Genomic DNA, 21,040 nt, shown 5'->3' on the forward strand with positions numbered 1-21,040 from the left:
AGTGAGAGCCCTGACATGGCCATGACTGAGCCGAGGCCTGCCCTGAAATGGCGGCTGCTGATCCAGAGCCTACTGAGAGCCCTGACATGGCCATGACTGAGCCGAGGCCTGCCCTGAAATGGCGGCTGCTGATCCAGAGCCTACTGAGAGCTCTGACATGGCCATGACTGAGCCGAGGCCTGCCCTGAAATGGCGGCTGCTGATCCAGAGCCTACTGAGAGCTCTGACATGGCCATGACTGAGCCGAGGCCTGCCCTGAAATGGCGGCTGCTGATCCAGAGCCTACTGAGAGCTCTGACATGGCCATGACTGAGCCGAGGCCTGCCCTGAAATGGCGGCTGCTGATCCAGAGCCTACTGAGAGCCCTGACATGGCCATGACTGAGCCATGAGCTGCCCTGAAATGGTGCTGTCTGTCCGCATGGCAAACCTTGCCCTGCAAACCCAACACAGCACCAAAACAATATGCATTTCTACCCCGATGGACTTCAGCTGTGTATTCTGAATTATTTTCAGATTAAATCAATCTGATATTCAAGTACTTTCTAACAGTGATATTTATTCAACGACAGATTAATTGCATTATCATAACAGAGAAGCTTTTCCAAAGTAGGTCCTACTTTCATGCTTGCATAAATTCCTTTTAAATCCAGCTTGGTATTCTACAAAGCCACATCCTTTGCACCACCGATCCAGCACTGTTCTAGGCACCCTGCTTCCCTTTGGCCATGATTTGAGAATTGCTAAATGTATTCTTACCAAATACAAAACTCGGGTGTAAACTAATCCCATTTCTCTACCCTATGCTTGGTTTAAGCCCTTTTGAAGACAGTTTTCCACAAACATTGCTGGAAGAGCTGTTCCTTGTCCATAACCAATGCAAATCCAATAGCACCTATTTCAAGACCTGGCTCTGGCCTCACAACTCAGTGGTTCCCAGTCCAGGCAGTGACAGCAACAGCAGAGCAGGTATAAATTCCACAATTTGTCAAAATCGTGACTGTCACATGACAGAGTCACAGGGTAGAAGGTGGGGATGCTGCGCTGCCTTCTCATGTGTTTTAGAACATAATCTCCCATGAAATGCCACAAAGAGAGGCAGGTTGGACCATACTGCATATGGGAAGTTGAATTTTGAAGAATCCAGGTGGATCTCTGCATTCTGATTTTGTTTGTTTTGCAAAAAGATGAGTTTAAGAAACAGCTGGTAAAAAATGAATTATGCAGGGGTCTGGACCCATGGTGTACATCTGCCACAGGAAAGGCTGGCGTGCTGGGCCAGGAGATGCAATTTAGAAAAAATCCTTATTCCTTAGGATGCACAAATTAATTCTTCTCCTCTAAGAAAGAAGGGCAAAGTTTTCCACAGTGCTTGTGGTTCTGCATGCTAAACAGTACTTGCTTCATGTACAGTATACACAGAGGGTCACATTCACTGCAGAACACAGAAACAAGCAAACAAAATCACATTAAAGGAGATAATCTCTGTTTCATTTAGTTAGCAGCAAACAGACATAACAGTATGTTTATATTTGTAAATATAAAGTCTGAAAACATAAAAGAAAATACTCTATAGTCAATTATTATTGGTTTCTGCTGAGGATCTTTCAAGGGCCAATCTGACCTAGAATTTACAATTCTTTAAAGAATTTTTTAAAGTCTTTAAAGTTACTCAAACCCAAGTTATGTCAAAGCCATCTAAACATGATGCCACATTTTTTTCTTCTCAGGCTGTACAGAGCTGTCTGAATCCAAATGTCAGTGCATTACCCCAAATTTTTATCGTGAAGTGTTGAGACGAAGCTTCCTCATGTGCAAATATTTACACAAGATCAAAATCTGATTATAAGCTTCAGTTAGAAAAGTTCAATATTTAAGTATTTCATTTACTGCTGATTCAAAACAAATGAATGAGACAGCATGATGGCAGATACCTGTCTTGCTTCCTATCCCACATTCCTCATCTACACCATCATCATGTGGATTTCTTCCCAATATCCAGTCTTAACCCTACTCTCTGTCAGTTTGAAGCAGTTCCCCCTTGTCCTGTCACTCCAAGCCTTTGACTCCATCTTTCCTGTAGGCTCCCTTCAGGCACTGAATTTCTTGATGGGTACTGAATTAATTTCTTGATGGGTTTGAAGTACTCTCCTAGAGCCAGCCATGAGGAAGAGCAAAAGAAGGTCTTCTAAAATCTAAGCTTCCCCACGTCTGTTTGGGTGAATTTTACAAGATAGTTTGGGCTTTACTGTGAGTCCCTGCATGGTGACAACAAAGAGCACCAGAAGGGATTGTAAAAACACAACTGAAAAATCAACTCTGTGGTAAATCATAGAATCACAGAATATCCTGGCTTGGAAGGGACCCACAAGGCAAATCAAAGTCCAACCCCTGGCCTGCACAGGACAGCCCGAAATCCCACCCTGTGCCTGAGAGTATAGTCCAAACAAAAGAGAGATGCAAACCCTGAGCATGGAGGAGAGAGGTCCTGTGGCAGAATGAGCTCACCTCACATCTCATAATGCAAAGGCTTGAAACAAAAGAAGGCAGATTTCCTTGAGCTGTGATTATTTTTAGAGTTTGTAAACTTGACGGGATTGAGTTTAGAATCTTCAAACAGGTTTATGTTTATTTATATATAATGTATTTATATATGTTAGAGAGAATAGAAGAAAACAGGTAATGCCATGTTTTCAAAGTCAACTTGTGCCTTGATGAAGCAAGCTGCTAGACTAAGAGATTTTTAATGATTTTTTCCCCAGAAAAAATTATAACTGGGATTTTGATCCAAAAATAACCCAGGAAGACAAAACAAGCAGAGAGTGGAGGAACTGCATTTTGTGTGATTCAGGAGTGCAGAGGCAAACTCCAGCAGCAGCCAGTGCATTTACTGACACTGAAGGTTTGTTTCTCAGTGCCCATCAGCTGCTGCTCGTGGCTTTTCTCTGCCCTTGGCTTATCGAGGTGTGTGACACCTATTACTGTGTTTTTCTTTGCAAATCATCTCTGATGAGAAACTTGAAATGGTGATGGGAAACTGAATGACACAAACAAGATGTGACATTTCAAAATCAGTCCTGGATTTGTGGGTTTTTTAATCCCACTGAAGGGCCTTCGCTCTGAGACTGTCTCTTTTCTCAAGGACACAGGGATAGAGTTGCTCAGAAGAGCACTCCCTTCCAAACCAAGGCATCCTGAATTTCCTTGGTCTTTAACAGTTAAATAAGTCCCTACAGTTTCCTCATAGTAAGATCCAGAGAAATATTTTTACTTCTAGGTTATCGGATAGACATATTTACCCAGACCTCTACATTAGGAGTATCAGAATTGGAGAGCAAAAATATTCAAACTGATCAAAATAAAGATGGATCTATTCTATTCTATTCTATTCTATTCTATTCTATTCTATTCTATTCTAAATTTTTCTCCCCCATTCTACTCAAGTGGCCTCAGAACATGTTATCTGGTCTGCACAAAATGTGTAAAGCAGGCCCAGTGCTAGCTGCAGGGTCTGTGGGTAACACAGAGAGGATGGCCAAGGGAAGGGAGCACTCCAGGAAACTCACTTCCAAAATTAGGGAATAACATGACTATGTCAGATAATGGATGTAGATGTGAATTCCAGAACAACTTTCAGAGTGATTCCCTAATATTAGAAAGAGCTGCTTGCCACGAAATGAATTGGGGGTGTTTTAACGCAGATTTTGTCCCTTGCCATGACAGAGAGATGGAATAGATTTTTTTTTTCACTTCTAACAGCCTTTGATAGCCTGAAAATGGTTAACTAATGATAATAAAAATCTGTACTTAAAATGTAATTCAGTTCTGTAATTATATTTCTTATGCATGGAGACAGAAATAAACTAGAGGAAGAACCTATTAGCCCTTTTGCATGTATAATTGAACACGTTTGATATTACTGGGTAACCTTTGTAAGCAACTGGCTTTGAGTTTATGCAAAGAGGTGAACACTTTGAATACATAAATAACAATAGGACCAGATAGGTTTTTGATTTTGTATTCTGTTCTTTTCTTGTTTGTGTCTGTTAGATGCAGTCAGACATCCCTGGCTTTATCTGGCTATCCATAGAAACATCTGAGAGATCTGACTTTTGCATCATTTGGGTGCAGTAATGAATAAGAACTGACATCAAATATCAATATTATTGGCCCAGCTAAATGGTAGCTGACATCCAACTGGACTGCTGAGGAGGTAAACAAAATTGAAATTTTTTTTGTTTAAAAACTGTCTGACATTATTTGCCCTTCAGTAAATCAATGGAGGAATGACCTAGATGCTGTTTGCATTTTGGCCTGGGGAGGTAAAATTGGACAGTTGTTCTCAAGCATTTTTTTAATGGTCTTTTGGGTTTTCCTAATATAACCAGTAATACTAAAAATATGGGTTTTTTTGGTTTGTTTTAGGGAAACTTGGTAACCACTGTAGTGATTCCTAAACCTGCAGATATGACACAAACACAGCATGGCATACTTCTGTTTGGACACAAACACATATATACACACACATTAGGGAGCAAACCTTGTTCTACTTTAAATTCATGACTCAACCAAGCATCTATAGTCTTTATACTTCATTAGCAGAGGTGATTTACCATTGTAAAGGAGGAACAAGCTTACCTGAAATGCTGCTTGGGCCATACCCCAGTGCAAAATAAATATCTGAAACATTTTTCTCTACAAAGTTACTGTGTTCTGGAAACCTGGGACTAAAAGGGATGGTAACAGCAACTTTTAGGAGGAAAGGGGCATTTTTCTGTGTCCTCAATTCAAAAGCAGCTATGTGAATTTTGCTCAAATTTTATCAAAAGTTTCACAGACAGAGAACCAACTTGGAAAAGTGCAGGATTTAAATGCTGCTGGAAGTGTTACCTGTTAAGTCCTGACATAACCACAAGAGCAGAGGTTTCTCCAGAGCACGGTGACCCCTGTGTCCCAGCAAGGCAGGACCCAACAAATTGGCACATTCCAGGTGCCAAACTGGTAGTTCTATTCCATAGAGAGCAGGCTAATTAGGGAATCTCAGCACTAATAAGAGTTCCAGCTGCAAACCTTGCCCACTTAACCAAAAAACTATTAACTACAGCTTCAGAAGCATGGTGTAGTAAATAACTCTGATTTAATCAGTTTCACAGAGTTTAATGAGGATTTATTTAATTTGTATAAATGCATTATTCTCTTTTATCATCTTCTTCACACAATACTCTTCCCCTTAATATTTGGACATACTGCCTGGATGCCTTTCTGATCTAACTAGAAAATTATTCCTTGTTCTTGTGTAATTAGAATTTCATAATTTTTTTAAACTTCTTTTGGCATCAAGCAGCCTGAGACAGGATTATCACAAGCCCACTGGAGTGATGTAGGAGCCCACTCAAACTGACCTATATCCAAGCAGAAAAAGGAGTGAATCCCTTGGGATCTCTCTTCATTACAGCTCTGCACCCACAGAGTGTGACCATGTAGGCAACACTTCTGGCAAAGCATGGGATGTGCAGACCCCTGACATTGGGATATAACAAAATATAACAACAACAAAAAAATCTAAATAGGGATTTTTCAGCAATCAGCCTTCAGTTTTATAATTTTATACTGCCTGGGCCAGGTATTAGCATTAGGTTGGACACTCTGAAAGTAATGTTGCACTTTGTCCAAACAGTCCATGATCAATGTTCAAAATCTTTTCTATGCAAGTATTGTTGAAAATATGACTGTTTCTAGAAAAACACTTTTCCTCATAAAATATGCATTTTAAAACAAAATACTGCACCGTAAGCAAGCTGATTAAGGTGTATTGACACTCAAAACAACTTGATCAGCTTGCTTAGGGTGGAGTATTTTAATTTTTTAATGAGCAAGCACTAGAGGGTAAGAAAATAGTTTTCAAATGCTATATTTGGCTGAAATATAGCACTTGCTTTGCTAGCCAGCTGTGAGACAACTGTTACTTGTACAACTCAGGGCCACTACCTAATTTTTCAGTAGCAGAATTAACTTTTACAATTGCAATCACAGCTTCTGGAGTTATATTCATCGCTCTGACCAACGCTGCACCAAATGTTTCCATTTTTACCAATTCAATCACTGAGAATGTCAACCATTGATTTCAGTTTAGAGTTAATGCCAGCTGTAATGTTCCTTACCATAATGAAATGCTTATCTGAAGGGTTATCAACACGTGGTCTTTCAGCTTCCTGGTAATCATTGTAGGTCACATGAGACCCTTTGTGAATTAATATCCACATTAAGGACAGTGCTGTGGTATCTCTACAGGATTTCCCTCATCATGCTTGCTCCTATGTCCTGGGCTGTAACATGTGTGTATTCTATTTGCCATCTGTCAGAGGTGGGGCAGTTCTATTCTGTTCTTTGAGCAGTTTTCTTTATCTCTCCCACACCCAATCCTCCTTCCAGGAGATCTCTTCTGTTCATGGCCACTGAGTGTCCCTGCATGGCTGATAAAATTCCATCGTCCCACTGGGAGCTGCTCTGCCCAGGGGAGGAGCCAAGCATTCCTACCTGGATACAATCTGACATTTGGAACAGCACAGCAGCCTTTGTCCACTGCATTCCCAGAGGAGCAGCTTTCTTCTCCCCTGCATTCCCAGAGGAGCCCAGGCCCATCTCCAGCAGCCCTGGAGCTTCAGAGGAAAACTCCTCCCTTGTGCAGGATCCTGCTCCAGCAGAAGCACAGCTGGCACTGCAGGAGGGCTGAGCCCCCATGGGATGGGACTGTGCCACCACCCTGACCCACAGCGGGTCAGCTCCTGTTCTCACTCTGGCAGTGTTGTTTTGTGTTCCTGCATTGTTTATTTTATTTTTATTTTCTTCCCTAATAAAGAACTGTTATTCCTACTCCCTTACCTTTGCCTGAGAGCCCCTTAATTTCAAAATCATAATAATTTGGAGGGAGGGGGTTTACATTCTCTATTTCAGGGGAGGCTCCCGCCTTCCTTAGCAGACACCTGTCTGTTCAAACTGAGACATCCTGTTAAACACTCTCTGTTCCCACCTCTCAGCATCTCAGGGCACTGAGAGGCAGGTTGTGCCTGTCAAATACAGATACATGCACACAGCCAAGAAAGAATTAAGATGCCTTGGGAATTCCTATTCCTCTCCCTGACATCAGCTTATCCCATACCTTCTGCTGTGCCAGCCCCTGGGGTTTGCCCTACAAACACGCAGGGCTGGCAGAGCAGTTGGCAAAGCAGCAGCTGATACTGAGCAAGAGAAGAATATTCAGGATCTCCAGCAGGAAAAATTAGTACCTTTCTCTGCTTGTAATGAAAGTGTCAGTGGGAGCACAGGGAGCAGGAGCACCACAAAGTTATTTTCAGGGAAAGATGGTCTCTGAGAGAAAAGGCTGCTCGTGGCAGCAGATGCCAGCACGTGCCTCAGCACTTCCACACCAGCTTTCAAGAGCAGTGTGGCCAGGAGAGCTGCAGGAATCATACATCACAAATGTTTGGGTCATTTCAGAGTGTTTCATATGGCCTCTTAGAGCTATTCAGGAGAAATTCCTTCCCTTCCAAAGTTACCAGTCATTCAGACAGCAGTCTGTCACCAATCCCAGTCAAAAAGGTTCCTTTCAGACAACAACTATAAATTAACCAGCCAGGGAAAAAACCCAACAAAAATTTCATTTAAATGAAGTAATCAATGATCCCAAGAGAGGAGAATGGCTTAAACATCATGCACTGATCCAAGGAGGAAGGAGGGAGCAGCAAGGAGCGGGCAGCTCTATTGTAACAGGCACTGGGGCTCTGCTCTGGCTGGCAGGTGGGGCCACTCTGAGCCACCACTGATTCTGAATCCAGCCCCAGAGGTCTCTGTGTCACCAAGGAGCAGGACAGTGTGGGCCAGAGCAAGGAACATGATGGTTAAAGGGAAGGAGCAAAGGAAATTTGCACGCAGAACTTACCTTCCTGTTGAATGTAGCGTGATTACAGGAATGCACGTGACCCTGGAATGTGTAAACACGGAGACCCTAGGAAAGAAACAAACACACAGCATTTAAATAAGTACTGCAATGTAAGCTATTCTACAGCCTTGGTGTAAACAGAAAGACCTTGATTTTATGGCTGTGTGAAAATCAAGACACTGTGATACAAAGCCAGCTCCTGGTTGCTGGAACAGGGACACATTTTGCACCATTACTAAGAATGTATCTCCTCACTTCACATGGCAGCCAGCAGAAAAGGTGCATTCAAATATCCCCAGGTAAAGCCATGCCCTGGCTGGAGGGCTGCAGTTAGAAGGTGGAATTGCTCCTTCCAAAACACTCAGGCACTGAGTCAGTACATGCCTCTTGATATTCCACACACACCAACTAAGGCTTCCTTAAGGAATCACAGGCATGAAATCAAAATTAATTATCTTTTGTCATCTCCCACATTAGGCCATAGGTGACCTACATAGTGCAGTACCATATGTCAGATGTCATCACTGATATCTGGCTTGTTCTCCCAGTACAGGAGCCATCCAACCACAGTATCTCCTGCTAAAAACCCTGAAATCTTCAGGATGGCAAGACACAGGTATTGAAAAGAGATGCCCTCTTATGTTTTCACAGAAACTACTGGCTTCATGGGTTAAAAAATACTTCCTGTTAAAAGTGAAGTCCAGCTTGGAGCAGTGCAATCAATCATATGCTGAAGAACAGATTTTCCCCCTGAGAAAGCATTTTATTAACCTGCAATTGAAAGACAGTTTGTTGCATTTTTCTGGAGAGTTGAAAAAACCCAAACACAAGATCTGAAATTCCACTACTCATCCTGGTCTTGAATAAATCTCACAAGAGCAGGGGTAACATAGGTTAATCGTACGTCTGTCATGCTTTTGGAGTTCATATCATCAGCTTAATCCCATTTTATTTCTCTGATTAAAAAAAAATCACTCCTACTCTGACATAAGAAATTTGAATTCTCTTTTTCACTGATAAAACCTCCTACATTTTATCATCAGCATGTCTAGCAGCATATTCTTACTGTTTGCAACAAGCCCTTTCAGAAAGCAGTTAATGAGCTTTGACCACAAAGTAATTCTGGAGGGACACTCCCCAATAATGCTCTGTGGTTCATATTATATCTCTGAACCACTCAGGAGAACTCAGCCCAACAAAGCAGCAGTTGAAGGGGATTACATTGTTGTAGTAAATATCTCAGGGGTTAAGAGCAAAGAGGGGAAGGAGCTATTGAGGCTGAAGAGCACTGTTGATGCAGGAACATATGGGGATTCATTATCTGCAGATAAATTCCAGTGGAAAATTAGAAGACAGTTCTTGAACAGAGAGATACAAAAACTTACTCCATTCCAAGTAGGGGGGATAAAAAAAAATCTCATTACTATAAGAAGCTGCTTGAAAAGCCTGGAAATAAATGACCTTCTCCTGTATGTGATCTTTTGCCTGGACTTGGAAACCAAGGAGACTCTTTCCAGTCTTGCTCATATGGCATTAGAATACAAATCTCTGATAAAGAGCATTTAATGCTGCACAGAATTCCTTTTGTTTAAAAAAATGTCACCCAAAGGAGGGAGCAGGATACTTTGGCAAGTGCCATTTTGTATCTCATTGTATTTTTCATTTACCTCTCTGTGTTGAAATAGTTTCTGTCCAAGGCCACATGGCTATTGTGATCATACTAAGAAATTGGTATTATTCCCATAAAAGGATTGCAAGGCAACAAGAGAAAAAGGCTCTGAACTATTAAAAGCTCTGTATTTAAAGAGCACACCATCCACCTTAAGCACAAAAAGGCTACCAGAGCACAGTTCTTGAGTCCTCCATGGTTTTCAACAGAGTTACAAGGGCAAAGAGTGCTAAAAAACCCACTCCAAAACCCCTGCATATTTATAAGTCAGATATTAGATATAGGCTGGATATCAGGAAGAGATTCTTCCCCCAGAGGGTGTGTGGCACTGAACAGGCCCCCCAGGAAATGGGCACAGCTCCATGGTTACCAGAACCCAACAGGCAGGGTGGGATTGTTGGGGTGTCTGTGCAGGACCAGGAGCTGGATTGATGATCCCAGTGGATCCCTTCCAGCCCAGCAGATTCTGTGATTTCTAAGTAATAAAACATGAACCAATAAATGCTGATACAAGGAAAATTTTAATAATTACAAATTCACTGCTGGAATAGAAATGTGATTACACAAGACTGACACACAACTTAATTTGATAAAGGTAACAGGAGAGGAGACAAAGATAACCAAACACACATAAGCAGTCTAGTGAGAAAAAATGTCAAGGACATGAGATGTACCTTGTGGCCCAGCAGCAATATCGATTGCACCCAGCCCATGGTAACAAACCAAGTGTCAGTGCATGTTTTGCATGTAAAAAGTAGCCCTTGTAAAATAACTGCTGCTGCTCAGCAGGGTGTAGTATTTACCCTCAGACACTCTCAAATACCAATACACACACAGCAACCTTTCCACAAACACAGAAAAAGCATGCTGCCACAAACCAGTGGGAAAAAAGAAAACCACACGGATGCTGCACAAAATGGATAAAATGGATGGTAACTTTCAGCTTTCCCTCCTTAAGTCAATTCAGTATAAGCCCTCTGAAAAGGATTTTAATAAAAGTAATAATAATGATAATAAAAGTCAGACAAAGGCAATGGTTCTGCAAAGTGTTTCTCAATACTATCAAAACTTAATTTCCAAAGTGCCACTTTATTTTTATTCAGTGCACAGCTCAGGTTTTCTTTACCAACACTGGGAAATCTGAGTTTTGCAAACATAAAAACAAATCTGGAAAGCTACTACTTGGCTGTAATACCAAATAGTAATAGATATTCTGTGGACCAGAATTCAAGTTAGCACTGGGCTTTCAGCACCAAGAGCTCAGCAGCAGGTTAATGAAATCCCTTTTGCACATGCATTCTGCTTTCCAGGCTTTAATTATAAAATAACCCACTATAGCACCACCAGTGCTTCATGCAGTGTGGAACTAAACAGGGTTCAGCTGCAACCTGGGTGCATCTGCCATTTTAATGAGTTTCTTTACGGTTCAAGTTGAGCAAGAACAAACATCTGGGACTTCAAAAGGAAAAGAGCGGGAAAAAAGAAGGAGATTGACATTAGGACAGTTCTTAGTTAGGGGAAAATGATGGTCCTTTGCTGTAGCCTGAAGGTCTCACTGACCATCACCCCTTACAGAAGGAACAATCCCAAACTGAGAGCAGGAGCAGCAACAAAACAGCAGAGCAGAACTCTGAAACTGGAAAAAGGCCCATTTCCCCCACCTTTAACCCATGAGTCCATCCAGTCTCATTGCATTGGACATGCCAGCAGTATAAATAATGGAAAATACATTATTATTGTCAACTGAGTCTTGACTGAAACATTAATGGAGGAAGTGTGAGTTCCATTCCCTCCTTGAGCTATTGTCAACTACATTAATAACCATCCAGTCTTCCTCTGCAGGAAATACATCACTAACAGCAACATTCAAAGAAAACAAAATATGAAGTGTTCTTCATTGTGGAGATTTTTACTTATTATTCCCACATGCACACACACACACATATAATTTTCCAGTGTGAAATCCAGAAATTAACATTAAAATCAGTGGTTAGAAACACTCTGGCATTATGCTGTGGAGCCTATCAAGCCTTCAGCTTCCACTGAACGCAGGCATTAATTGCCTGCCTTGAACTGGAGCTACCTAAAAGACTCCTGGGAGAGAAAACATTCCTTTGTTAGAATAAAATCTGGTATTGTGGAAAAGCAGCCTGATCTTTGGAGCTAGGGATCTGTGAGCAGTAATCCTGCTACAAAAGTAGTTAAACAAGGTTGCTAAATTCAAATTATTTTTTTGTTCCTACTTTCAAAGGATAAAAGCCCAAGATTTGAGAATCAATAGTAAAATTCTGCCGTGAATCTTTCCTATTGTGTATCCACATAGATACAGGAATACCAGGGTAAGACAAGACAGGCTAAAGACAATCATAATTAATTTGCTTCTTTGCATTGCAATAATTAAGTTCCACCTTTAACTATGTAACACAGCAGCTGAATCTTCCTGTACTTGTTTTAATTACCATTTCAACAGCAACAAACTAAAATTCCCAAACTTAACAAGCCATACTGCATCCACCTCTGGAGAAAACAGCCCAAACCAGTAGGGTGTCATTTGAAAGCTATTAATGTTTCTCAAACTCTGCTCATTTGGTTTTCTTTCTGGATTTTGAATGCTTTGCTGTACATGAACATCTGACATGAACAAACTCACTTTTGCATGTCCAGAATCAAGACAACAAATGCATTAGATCAAGCTGGGTGTAATATCCTAGTCACAATAGGTAATTATCTTCATGAGTTTGATATGAGCTTTTAGATAACAACATCTGAGCATGAGATTTATCTAAACAGTGTTCAGATAGGAGATTTATTTGTAATTTCTTGGTTCATTTAGAAATTAACTCAAAGAAATAATGTTCATTCAGAAGGACTAAACTGAGAAAAGTATTCAAACCACGAAGCACTCAGCTGTGGAAATGTTCACCTCATTCTCTTTATTAAAAACAAACAAAACCTCCCAACAGTTCTTCATGAAAGGTTTAATTGTGTTTGGGGGAACATGAAAGTTCTGAGCTTACATAGGTAGAATTTTCCCAGCAAACCAAATACTGCAATGCTTTGGAAGCTCCCTCGGCTGGACCTGAACTTTTCCTAAAGCAGGGAATGTTCAGTGTCCTGTGATTTCTGGCTACCAACTCACTTGGAAGCTCTAACTCTCCTCCTTCCTTGTCGGATCTGAACAAGAGTTTCCATTTTCATAGTTAAGTACAAAATTAAAACTGGCCATATTTCTCATTCCCATGCCTTATTCACAACATGATCTGGCTGCCTCAGCCAGCACTGGGGAGCTCCACAGGGAATGAGGCAGATCCAGCAGAACTGTGGCTCTGCTGTCCCTCCTTGCCATGAAGTGGGTGCATGGAGACACGAAAAGGGACTTGGATCTCTACATGAGAGCAAAAGGTCATTTTTAGGAGAGAGAAAGCTCATTTTCATGGGATATGGTGGGTAAGCACAAATACTGGAAGAAAGAGCCAAAGAATATCTGCCCTTTCGAGCTCTGCAAGACAGCTCCTTTCTTTCCCAGCCCATCCCAACCCCAATATGGGGTTCAACAAGGGAAAGTGCACCTGGGATGAGGCAACCCTGGGTGTATGGACACACTGGGAAAAGAGATGAGGGAAGGCACCACAGAAAGGGACCTGGGCATCCTGGCCAGCTGGATCTGAGCCAGCAGTCCCTGCAGCCAGGAGGGACATCCCTGTCCTGGGGAATCACCCCAGCAGTGCCAGCCAGGCCAGGGAGGGCATTGTCCTGTCTGCTCTGGGCTGGGGCAGTTCTGGGTTCCTCAGTGTAAGAAAGATATTAAGCCATCAGAAAGCCTCCAAAGGGCAACAAAGATGGTGGAGGGCCTTGAGGTGAAGCTGAATGAGAAACAGCTGAATGAGGCATTTGGTCTGTTCAGCTCAAGGAGACTGAAGGGAGGCTCACTGGGACCTGAAACTTCCTTCTGAGGGGAAGAGGAGGGGCAGACACCGATCTCTGCTCTGTGGGGACCAGCGACAGGACCCAATGGAATGGCCTGAAATTGTGTCAGGGGAGATTAGGGTTGGATATTTGGGGAAGGTGCTTTCCCCAGAGGGTGCTGGGCACTGCCCAGGCTCCCCAGGGAATGGGCACAGCCCTGAGGCTGCCAGAGCTCCAGAAGCATCTGGACAATGCTCCCAAGGATGCACAGGGTGGGACTGTTGGGTGTCCTGTGCAGGGCCAGGGGTAGGATTGATGATCCTTGTGAGTCCCTTCTAGCTCAAGCTATTCTGTGTTATTAACTCATTCCAGCAGGCCCCTGCACACCCCAGGCTCTGTGTGTGCCCCCTCCAGGCCAGTCCTGCTGGCAGCCAGAGCCACTGTCCATCTGCCCCATCCTGTCCCACTCCCAGCAGGCAGAACCCCATCCATCTCCCAGTTACACCAGAGGCCTCACAGGCACATCAGAGCAGTGCCTGAGCAATGAGCACTGAGCAAATCTGGAGAACAGTTCTGCCATCTGTCACCACAGAGTTTACTCCATGAACAGGAGCACAAAACCTTCAGTGCAAAGTTTGCTTCTGTTCTCATCATTTGGAATAGACCTTGGGGGGAAAAGAATCACACAGAGAAGGTTTCTGGATGTTAGAGCAGGGGTAAGGCCAGGGCATTACTCTGATGTTTTGTAATCCCTTCTTTGGAGAGTAAAATTAACTTGCCACCATTTGTGTGCTCTGTTCCATGAGGATTCACGGAGGCAGGTATGTGAACCAAAAACGAAGTACATCAGCTGATGGAGGCTTTTTAAAAAAAAAAGTTACTTCATCTTCCCAAAGAAATGGAAAAGAATTTTGAATCTCTTTAAAATGCATGAACTTCTATAACAACTTTCATACAGTGAAACATTAAAAACTTGAGAAGCAGCATTTTTCTAAATCTGGTAGGTAATAAAAACTAGAAAGAGAGCTCTGCCTGCCAGCTAAGCACAACACCATGTTCTTCATCACACAGCAGCCTTCCTTCACTTCACAGTTAGTAACACCTGCTATTAAATAAATCAAAAAACTTAATTAACCTTGCTCTGGAATACCCCTGAATTACCTCATTTGTGTAGGTCTGAACTTTTCACCTGAATGTAGTATTAATATACCTTTTACACTGATGATGCAGGCATATTAATCTTTCATAATTGGGATGAGAAGTATGTTTCTAGGCCAAGACCTTGTATGCTAAATCTGTTCAAAGTGAACCTCTAAGGCTCTCCTAAAAAACATTAAAAACACAAGTTTATAGTAGAAATGCTGACAGATTATATTCTTGCCAGCATAATACAACCTGACTCAAAGATAAATGTTTCATGAATTAAAAAAGTTGAAAAAAGCTCCTCTGTTCAGCTTTGTTCTCAAGATGAAAGTGAATTATCTTTTTGTCTTCTACTGACACTTGGAGTTTTGTACTGCAGTCTGCAGAAAACTGTAACCACAGGCAATATTTAAACAGACATGACCGTGTGGGATTCTCTGCACACTCAACTCCTGTAAGAGACATCAAACTTCCAGCTGCATAAGGAGGAACAGAGGTTTGATGGGAAGCAGATCCTTTCTTGTCCCTGCTTCTGTGAAGAGGGAGAAATGTCACCTCCAGTTGAAGAGATCACACAGGAGCACAGTCCCACCTGCAGGGCCTCGACAGGACAGGCAGGGAGGGCACAGAGAAATGCCTTTGCTGGACCCATCATTCCTCTGCAGAAAATAAACAGCATAAAGAAATCCCTCCATGATAGTGGAATCCTTGCAGCGAGAGCAAACCTGTGTATTACTGCCCTGTCTGATGCTGGGTTCATTAGCAGAAGCTGCTGCATCTTCCTAAGGATCCACAAGGCAGCTGAACAGAAATCACCCTGCCAGCAGCAGCAGAGCCAAATTCCAGAAGTGCATTCCTCCTGTCCAGTGTGACTCTGAGAGTTCCAAGGTTCCAGGGAGGGAAGGATCAGCAGTACAAGGCCAGGGATGGCCAGGGAAATCCTGCTGTGGTAATGTGAGCTGCAGGTTAACCCGGAAACTTTGCAGCACTTTCAATTAACTTGGCATTGCATTGCTTTGCAAAACAGAGCAGCCATTTCCAGGAGAGCAATGCCTGAATGACAGGAACCTGCTAGGGCTGCCTGAAATTAAACACCATGAGCTCTATTACTTTAATGTAAAAAAGATCAAAAAGATGAATTATAAATGAGCAGAAGCTTCTGGTGGAACAGAACTGGAAAAGTTACGAGTGTAGTGCAAGCATAGAAAAAATACAAAACCATTTCTGTTGGCCTTGAAAATTAAATTATATGAAGGCAGAATAAAACAATGAATACATAATTATATATAAGAAAAAGTGAGAGCACTACATGTGGGAAATAATTTTGTCCTTACCTGACTATGAGAAGTTGCATATATGAGTCTGAAGGGCTTTAGTGCTCTTAAAAACTGAAGCTAAATTTTGGCCAAGATGCCAAATGGTTGCCTTCTGTGAATTCCTATCAGAACAATGATTTTTTTTTTTGGTAGCAGGAGAAAGGAAAAACTAAGTGGCTTTAACTGCAAAAGCCAGTATAGAGATAAAAGCAGGTAGATACACAACCATGTTTATTAAGTAAGACAAGGGAGGTGGCCCAAACATTAAAAAAAAAGAAAGGAGAAAGAAAAAGCTAAAGAATTTCTTCCCTTCAAAGAGTCAGCATAAATCAAGAGTAAGCCAGTAAGATCAAAGTTCTTACTTGTCTGACAGCCACTGGGAGAGGGTTTACTTCTATTGGAATAAAGAAATTTGTAAGCCTGCTGCATTCACAGTGTGAATTTTGTTCTGGCAGTCCCCATGCATCGAATGCATCTCAGTCAGGTTTCAAATGGCAGACGCACAGCAAAAAATACCAAGAAAAGAACAACAAAAAAGGGCAAACCTCACAGAACACGGCTGCTGTTCTCCTCCACCAACCAGCACTGCTGAACAGCTTTGCAAAGGCAAACTCTTCTTTGATCTCTATTTCTCCATTAACCAAGAGGAAGGGAATTGACTTCCCAAAGAAGAGGGCTTGGCAAAGAAACCAGGATCAGAATGGAAGGGGAAAGCACACCACTTGCTCACCATGATCTGCTTTTCCAACTACTGCTGCTTTGGGAATAACAGCATTGCTGACCTGAATGACCAGGATCAGAGAGTAATCCAGATTATTTGGCTAGAAACACTGAAGAAGTTATTAATTGGAAAAAGAAGTCCCTGCAAGAAAAAATCAAAATAAGAAAAAGTGACTGTGTAGTTTAAAAAAAGTCTTCAGATATCAAAATTAAAATTAAAAAAACAGCAGTAGAAGAGGAGAAAACATTGCAATTTTCTCTTACAAACAGACTGTCCACAGATTCTCTACACCAGATCATGGCTACACCATCCACAGATTCTGAGTGAAAGGGAAAAAAAAGTTTGTAAATGCCCATCAAAAATATTCCTAACCTTCTGCAATTTCAAATTCTGAATTCTATAAGTATTGGAAATCAGATTCACACCAACATTTTCAACAGCAGAATTTTCTAGAGAAAAAAGAAAGTATTACAAGAAGGTCTGGGTAATGATGGGAGTAGCTCTGTTTTTAGTAAGTCCGCTGGATATTTAAGCTTTATTTTTTGTCATAGCACTGCTGCTGCAAATAAAAACCTGTATGCAGTCCTGATACAAATGGAATTAGGCAAAACACCAATTTTGAAATTCCTACCTGCTTTAAAGAGTTTATTGATCACTCCACAGCATAATTATTTTAATCATTAAAAATATACTCTAGCGGCTTAGCTTTGCTAAGTTTATTAATGTTCCCCAATAAACTTAATGACTGAACAGACATAGGAATAAATACAGTTTTTAATCCATCAATACTGGCATCAGAACTGGTGACTGAATTTTTGGGATCAGAGCATGCAGCTATTTATGTCACCTTCAAAGAAGCAGGAGTAGAGAGGTTAACTAAAAAATCTTTACCCCACAACAAACCAGATGTCATTAAAAAGTTATACATAAGTACATAAATACATAACCCTTCATGTGCAAGAAGCTGTCAAATAATAAAAAAATACTGAAAAAAAATTATTGCAAAGCAACATGAGATTTTCCTAGAATGTTTTTGTCAGGGGTGATAACAACATTTAGCAACTGAGAGCAAGAGTTCTTCACCTGTTTTAGCACCATTTTCCCAAGATATTCACATCCTGGCAAAAGACTGCAGCGACACTGAAGAGAAACAAAACTCCTAGCAGCCTTTTCAGAGGCCTCTAGTAAAATTACAGCATGACTGCATTACCTCTTAAATTAAAAAAAAGTTTCTCACAAAGTTCAGCCTGTCAGAGTTGCCAGGATTAGATCTGGGACCAAATGTATTATGACTGAGCTCAGCGCTGTATAAATATTAGATCCATTATTCAAACAGCTCACAGGACACCAGCAGCTTGATTTTACAGTCACGAAATCTCCCTGTGAAATCTCTGCCCTGGGATTTTTCCCCAGGAAAGGAAGGGCTGTGGCATGGGCCTTGTCTGAGCGGCAAGGAGATGTAAACAGCAGGGTCCCATTAAAGGAGCCTCAGACAAAAGAATTGCAGCCTTGGGCTTGGTGAGTTATTAGCAGCAGCCGGCTCTGTAATTGTCAGTGAAATAATCTCATTGACACATACAAGTTAGGAAATGGAGGGCTCATTAACAAAGCCTCCAGCCTTTATTAGATCATATAAATAACCAAGAGCGCCTGCGAAAGATCGATTACGGCCTTTAAACGTTTACTGAATCAGTGTTTAATTAAGACAATTTTAATATGCAAATCAAGCCTAATTATCATCATTTGTTAATGTTAGTCTGCCTGAGCTCTAAACAACTACAGCTGCAAGTATGGTAACAGCATCATATTTCTCCTGCTTTTCTCCCCCTACAAAGAACTGCAGAGCACACGATCGAGGTGCACTCTCCATGTGTATGAATGCTTTAAACACCACATTTCCATCCACTGTTTGAAGGTCAAAAAAGTGCTCAGTCTAGCATAAAATGGAGTGGAAATGTTATGCATTTTTTCACCCACTATTTTGCACAGTGCTTTAATTAATGTATTTCCTACCCCAACCCCTGTGGGAGCTTCTTTTCATGACTATCTGCCCTTGTTCCATACATTGATTAAATAGGTGGGTTTCTAACACAGACTTTGGTCACTCAGAAGCTGATATTGGGACTTTTTTCTTTTCCTATTTCCTCTGCCCTAGGAATGGTAACCTTCCCATGCTGAGAAGCCACAGCACTATGGCAAAGCCCCTGGAATAGAATGTGTGAAGCAACCAAGAGAACAGCGCAGCCTTCAGCATTGTGATGGGAGGAGCAGTTGGGGAGAAAACAAATGTCTGTGTTCTGATTCTAGAAGAAGTAAAATTAAAGCCTCAAAACCTCCAGGAATTTGTTTTGGGAAAGAGGGTGTGGCAGCTGCAATACAATCTTGGTAGAAATCATTCCCTTTTCCTGGCACTGCTGCTCTCCTGGTGCCATGATGAGCTGCACAGATTAAAATGAAGGGAAGCACTGCCTGCTGATCACTATTGATTTGTTGTTGAGGCTTACACTGACAGTGAGGGAAATACGAAATGCTCCTGTTTGCAACGTTTCACAATATAGAAAGTCACTTCTTTGTTTTTCTTTGCCATTATGTTTTCTTTCCTCACATTCCCACCACTTTGGAGCCTGTAGATGCAAGCCCTCAGCTGGCTGAGGGCAAAACAAGAGCTTTCTACTTTTGCTTTCTGTAATACATTTGGTATTTCTAAGGAAAACAAGTCCTCATGGAAGGAATAAAAGGACATCCAGTTACAAAAGGCCAGGAGTCTTTCAAGAGAGAATGAATAAAAAATGTAACGATCAGAGGAGAAATGAAACAGAAGAGACGACTTGAAAAGCCCCAGTTCAAATGGGAGCAGAGTGGCTTTCACCAGCACCTGGACTGGCTGGTGGATGAAAGGGCTCCCTGCAGGAACCACATTTAGGTTCATCTGGGTAGAGATCTGTCAGGAAGTCACCTCCCAACTTCTTTTTGAAAGGTCTTCTCTGCAGACAGCCTTGGAGAACAGGGCATGTCCAGTAAAATCTGGCCATGTTATTGCCCACACAGCAAGTTCACACCGAAGCTGGGCCAGGCTAGAGCACAGATTTGGGCTGGGGGACAAACCCTTGGGTAGGAGGAGCCCCTGGCCTGTGTGAGCTGCAGGCAGTGAAGAGCCAAGGCTGGAGAAGGGGCTCCAGCACAGGCAGGTACCAATTCCCTGCATTCCCCATATGTTCCTGAGGAATTGTGCAGGGACACAGGGATCCCACAGGGACTAACAACAGCTTAGGGAGCTGTGGGTGCTTCTGGTGAATACCTGAACCTGAGGAAAGCACAGGAGTTTGAACTGAATCATGTGAGGGAGAGCCTGCAAAGTTTAGTCTTCTAAAGTTCTCCAGGAGCTGTCATGAAAGATGTTGACACTCTCTTACCTATCCTTCATTAGAGAAAATGGCCAGGATTTTCAGAGCTGGAATTCCAGTGGAACTGTATGTAATGAGTGAAACAAGTACACTTTCAGAAAATAACTACAAATCCAAGAGCAGGGAAGAAAGACTGGAAATCAAATGCAAGCTTGGGCACATGCAGTAAGCTTAGTGGAGAAGTTCCATGCTCAGACATGGGAAACAAACACAGACTTTGGAGCTATTCCACCAGGACTAGGGCAGGGAAGGGAAAACCAGAGGAGCACTTCCCAAGTTCAGTTCATCCAGACCTTCCCTCAGCACTGCAATGCTCCCTTGGCTGGTTTTGCACAGGGGATGCTTCCCTAAGTGTCACCAGCTTGTGACTTCAAACACACAGAAACTGATGGGAGAATTCATGGCAGGGAGTTCTCATTTTCCTGGTCACCTTCAGGCTACTCAAGTAACACTGGACAAGAGACCTTCTATTCTGTCCCAGCGGCAACTTCCCACCATGGAAAGGGCTGTTTCAGTCACATACAAAACCTGTACTGAACAGTTACTCTGCTGTCCACACCATTATTTCATGTTCTCCAGTTTAAACTTGTTATTCATATCAAATATACACAAAATGCATTTTGACATCATCTGTGGTCCCATTATATGCAGTCAGATGCCCATTCACTTTGTATCCTGTTAAAGGTGATGGAAAGTTACCAACATTCCCAAACCCCTTCCTATATCAGCAAGATGAAACAGTTCCTGAGTCAGACAGGGATCTGACAACTCCCTAAGATACACAGACATATCTCAAAGCAGATATTACTGTCAAAACCCAAAGGGTTTTAAAAATTAATTCAGAAAAAAAATGATCTGCATAAGACATGCACATCAACAACTTTGCTCCATAGCAAACTTCAGGCATCTTCCAAATTCAATGGTGCTTCTTATGCAGAGATCT

At 42.0% G+C, this 21,040-nt stretch overlaps 1 protein-coding gene across 1 annotated transcript in view; it reads right to left on the reverse strand.

Moving 5' to 3' along the window:
- The window catches only part of SPAG16 (sperm associated antigen 16), a gene marked incomplete at its 5' end in the record, with an annotated part of 197,080 nt that overhangs the window by 114,398 nt on the left and 61,642 nt on the right, over positions 1 to 21,040 (reverse strand). Inside the window, one exon of the mRNA XM_005428842.2 lies at positions 7,939 to 8,004. Within this exon, the coding sequence (XP_005428899.1) occupies positions 7,939 to 8,004 (66 nt within the window). The remainder of the gene's footprint in view (positions 1 to 7,938; positions 8,005 to 21,040) is intronic.

The sequence above is a fragment of the Geospiza fortis genome, unplaced genomic scaffold (assembly GCF_000277835.1).
Source record: "Geospiza fortis unplaced genomic scaffold, GeoFor_1.0 scaffold407, whole genome shotgun sequence".
In the NCBI taxonomy this organism is placed as follows: Eukaryota; Metazoa; Chordata; class Aves; order Passeriformes; family Thraupidae; genus Geospiza; species Geospiza fortis.